Here is a 4,343-nt window from a genome sequence, read left to right as displayed (position 1 = left end):
AGTAGAGTTAAATAGGTCAGCATATAGTCATTCACTCTCTAGAAACCTCCCCAGTGAAAAACAAAATAATAAAAATTTGGTTATTTAGTGTGTGTGTGTGTGTGTGTGTGTGTGTGTGTGTGTGTGTGGCACTGACGCTTGAAGTCAGGGTCTGGGCACTGTCTCTTAGTTTTTGTTTGTTTGTTTTTGCTCAAGGCTAGCATTCTACCACTTGAGCTACCCCTTTACTTTTGGCTTTTTGATGGTTAATTGGAGACAAGAGTTTCATGGACTTTCTTGCCTGGGCTGCTTTGAACCACGTTCCTCAGATCTCAGTCTCCTGAGGAGCTAGGATCATAGTCATGAGCCACCAGCACCCAGCTAATAGAATCTTTGTAAAAAAAAATGTGCTTTCCGGTGGCTTGGTAAACTGTTGGTTCTTTCTGACCTGTGTTATAGTAGCGTGGCCTAGAAAAGCCTTACCTAGAGTTTGAAGTGCAAAACTAAGGAGCTTAAAGGCCATAAGAGCATTTCCCCCAAACAAAAGCAGGCGTGCAATCTAACACAACACGTCCTTTAGCGGGCTGCTGTCCAGCCCCTGCTCACCGCTGATCCTCGCACACAGATATCCAAGAAGTTACACCACACCCCTGAGCTCGGGTTTTAGGAAGCCAGCACAATCGTGGCACACCTGGTCTAGTGTGTAGGGACTAGTTGCAGACGATGGAAGGTTTTGGTGTGGGGGAAGGGAAGGGTAAGCATGGGTCAGCGGGCAGTAAACGAGCTAGGTGAGGGGTTCCACTGCCCAGTGCGCGAGGAGGCTGGGCAAGGATCTGGAGTTGCAAGGAAACGGTAGGCGTTCGGGGAGAGCGACGGGTTTTCCGATCCGAGTATTCCCCGGTGTTCCCGGGCGCGCCGACCCGCGGCAACACGGAACTCAAAGGCCCTGAGGCCGCGCGGGGCCTCCCGGGGCCTCCGCAGGAGACTCCGCAGGAGACACCGGGCATGGCCCGCGGTGCCGCTGCGTCCACGTCCCGTTCCCTCCCACGGGGCCGCACCGGAGCTGGACGGCTCCTCACGCACAGAAGCGGGCACGCGGGCGGGCGGGCTCCGTGACGGCGCCGCGCGGGCACCCGGGCGAGACCACCGGGCAGCGAAGCCGGCGGCACACGCGGGCGCCGCGGGCACGGCCGCGCAGCCCGGCCCCGCTCCGAGGTCAACCCGCGGCTCCTCAGGGCCGCTCGGCCGGCCAGGGACCCGGGGCTGAAGGAGAGGGCGTCCTGACCGGTGCCTGGAGCCGACCCGAGGCATGGAAGGGCGGGCTCCTCCGGACTCCGCCGCGAGCCGAACCGGAGGGCTCAGCCAGCCGGCTCCCCTCACGGCGGTCCGCACCTCAGCCGTCCGGGGTACCGCCACGGCCGCCCTTCACGGGGGTGGGAGCCACCGGCCAATGAGGAAGAAGCCAGAGACCTTGCGTCTGCGGTGATTGGCTCACGGCCTGGGGGGGGCGGGCTTGAGGGCGGGGCTCGTTTCAGGCGGGGACACGTGAGGCGCCGGCCCGGGCGAAGGACTCAGTCCTGCCTGCGGCGCCGAGGCGGCGGCGGCGGCGGCGGCGGCGTTGGCGGCGGCGAGCCCCGGACCTGGCCCGGCGCCGCCGAGAGGAAGCGTCCGTCAAGGTTACCGGTGCGGACGTGGGGCCGGGCGCCCGAGCTCCCCTCCCGTTGGTGGAGCCGAAGGAAGGGAGCCGGGCCGGGTCCCCGCCGCGGGCGCCCCGCATGGATGCGGGCCCGGTGTCCCGCAGGGCGGCGGCGGCGGCGGCCACCGTGCTCCTGCGCACCGCCCGGGTGCCCCGCGAGTGCTGGTTCCTGCCCACCGCGCTGCTCTGCGCCTACGGCTTCTTCGCCAGCCTGCGGCCGTCCGAGCCGTTCCTCACCCCGTACCTGCTGGGCAAGGACAAGAACCTGACGGAGAGGGAGGTAGGCCGGGTGGGGGTGGGGCGTGGGCGTGGCCGGGGGCGTGGCGTGCCGGGGCTGGGGGCGTGCCGGGGGCGTGGCCGGGCCGGGGGCCGGCTGCGCGGAGCTCCCCCCGAGCTCCCCCTGGGATCTCGTCCTCCGGGTTTGCAAGTCCTGTGTGCTCGGGCCGCGGACGCGGGTTCGGATCCCCCGTATGCGGCCCGGCCGTTCCTTCCGGGGGGAGGGGTGTGTTGATGAACCGGCAGGCGGCCCTGGGCACGGGGTGTCGACCTGAAAGAAGGTCGTCCTGACGTTTCTGAGAAGGGCTTCCTTCCGCCTGCTGTCCCCCCCTCATCCCCCCGTTTCCCGTCCCCCAATCTGTGTACCTTCGACGGAATGGATGTGTGCTCAGTCAAGTAAGGACAGTGCAGGACAGAGAATATATCATCTTAATTTGGGTTTCCTTTTTTTTTTTTTTTGGCCAGTCCTGGGGCTTGAACTCAGGGCCTGGGCACCGTCCCTGAGCTGCCTTTGTTCAATCCTAGCGCTCTACCACTTGAGCCACAGCGCCACTTCTGGCTTTTTCTGTGTCTGTGGTACTGAAGAATCGAACCCAGGGCCTCATGCATGCTAGGTTAGCACTCTACCACTGAGCCACCTTCCCAGCCCTGGTTTGATTTTTTTTTAATTAGGTGAGGTTGTATCCAAAGATATCCTGCCACCCCGTCCCCATCTCTTGGGATACAAGCAGATGGTTTCTCGTAATTGGCACTTAATTATAGTTTTTCCTTGTATTGTCGCTTCACAGATACTAGTTTTGCTTTTTGACTACAGGTGAAGTGTGTCAGGTCTCTGTACCTGTTTGTTGTTCAGGATAATTGAAAATACATAGTCCATGATCCAGAACCTCTCACTGATTGATTTATTCAAGGTAAGGACTTAGACAGATTGTATTTAAGTGCATAATGTACTTTAGAAATGCACTTAAACATCTATACTCAACCTCAACACTTTTACAGAAGAAAGACATTATATAAACTGAAAAGGAAGCTAAACCCAGAGTGCTACCGCAAAACCAAAATAAAACAGATTCAGTGCCCAATTCCTTGACTACTATGAAGTGTGAAAGATAAGGGTTGGTGTTCTTTTCCCTTCTATCAGCCAGGTGGACACTAGCCGTTCCTTTCTCCCCGATGCCTCTTTTTCCACTGGGGTTTCCCTGTCCCAGTTGCTGTAAAATACTTCTCCCTTTTGAAACTCACTCTTCTGATGTGTTTAGTAGTCAGTCGCCTATTGTATTAGAAATCCAATAAGCAGTATAACAGGTCAGAGCAAGAGGTGGCGTAGCAGAGTCATTTGCAGACTGGCAGGTTCTAATTACTCATAATCCAGTTTGGTTTTGCTGTGGACCTTTATTTTCAAGGGCATCTGGGAGGAAACTGACAGTGTTTCTAGATTCATTTGAGTGAGTGTTTAGTCACTAGCAAGTTCAGGTTTTATCTAACCTTAGATCATTTCTCAATCTTATAGATCAGCACACAAAGAACTGTCATAGTATTGTTTGAATGTTGATACTGGTTAAAACCAGCAATGAAGTAGAAAGGACCGACTCTTGTGTCCAGAATGATTTTGCTGATATAAGACAGTATGATTCTGGGCCTGGTGCTGGTGGCTCACGCCTCTAATCCTAGCTACTTTGGAGGCTGAGATCTGAGGATTGTGGTTCACAGCCAGCCCGGGCAAGAAAGTCTGAGACTCTTATCTCCAATAAGAAAACCAGAAGTGGTTCTGTGGCTTAAGTGGTAGAGTGCTGGCCTTAAGCTGAAGAGCTGAGGGACAGCGCCCAGGCCCTGAGTTCAAGCCCCACAATCAATCAAAAAAAGAAAAGAAAGTGTGATTATTCTGGTGATCCAAACATGAGGTTATTCCACTGACACAGACATTATTTTGCTGAAAAAGCTTCATAGGCACTACCATGTAATCTGTACAGTTTATGTACCCTGACACACAGATGCAGAGGGGAGAGCCATGCTTCCAGGGTTGATATATGAAAGTTGATCTGTTTTGTTCTGTGACCTGCATAGAGGTGGGTGCATGCTGTGCTATCAGGATCATATGCTCTGTCTTAGTGGAATGCTGTTTAGAGAAAGTGAAGTATGTTTTGGGGGCACAGAAACAGAAGCACGGCAGACCCAGTAAATATTGGTTGATTGTGTAAGAATAATAATCATGCCTCCACATTGCAAATTAGAGGAAAAAGGCAAAATCTGGTGTCAAATCTAGTGATAGAGAATAGGATCACTTATTTCTTTTTTTTTTAATTTTATTTGTGAAGATACTGTACAGAGGGGTTACAATTACATGGGCAGGATAATGCGTACATTTCTTACCAAGCATTGCAGCCTCCTCCTT

The 4,343-nt window shown here is 54.7% G+C and overlaps 1 protein-coding gene across 1 annotated transcript in view; it reads left to right on the top strand.

The window, feature by feature from the left end:
- The first annotated feature begins 1,754 nt into the window (after positions 1–1,754).
- The window catches only part of Slc19a2 (solute carrier family 19 (thiamine transporter), member 2), a 20,458-nt gene continuing 17,869 nt past the window's right edge, over positions 1,755–4,343 (top strand). The window contains exon 1 of the mRNA XM_013015777.1: positions 1,755–1,955. Coding sequence (XP_012871231.1) covers positions 1,755–1,955 — 201 coding nt within the window. The remainder of the gene's footprint in view (positions 1,956–4,343) is intronic.

Source organism: Dipodomys ordii, unplaced genomic scaffold, assembly GCF_000151885.1.
Source record: "Dipodomys ordii isolate 6190 unplaced genomic scaffold, Dord_2.0 Scaffold27, whole genome shotgun sequence".
Lineage (NCBI taxonomy): Eukaryota > Metazoa > Chordata > Mammalia > Rodentia > Heteromyidae > Dipodomys > Dipodomys ordii.
The sequence above is the reverse complement of the archived record's forward strand: the minus strand, read 5'-3'. Positions and strand labels throughout refer to the sequence as shown.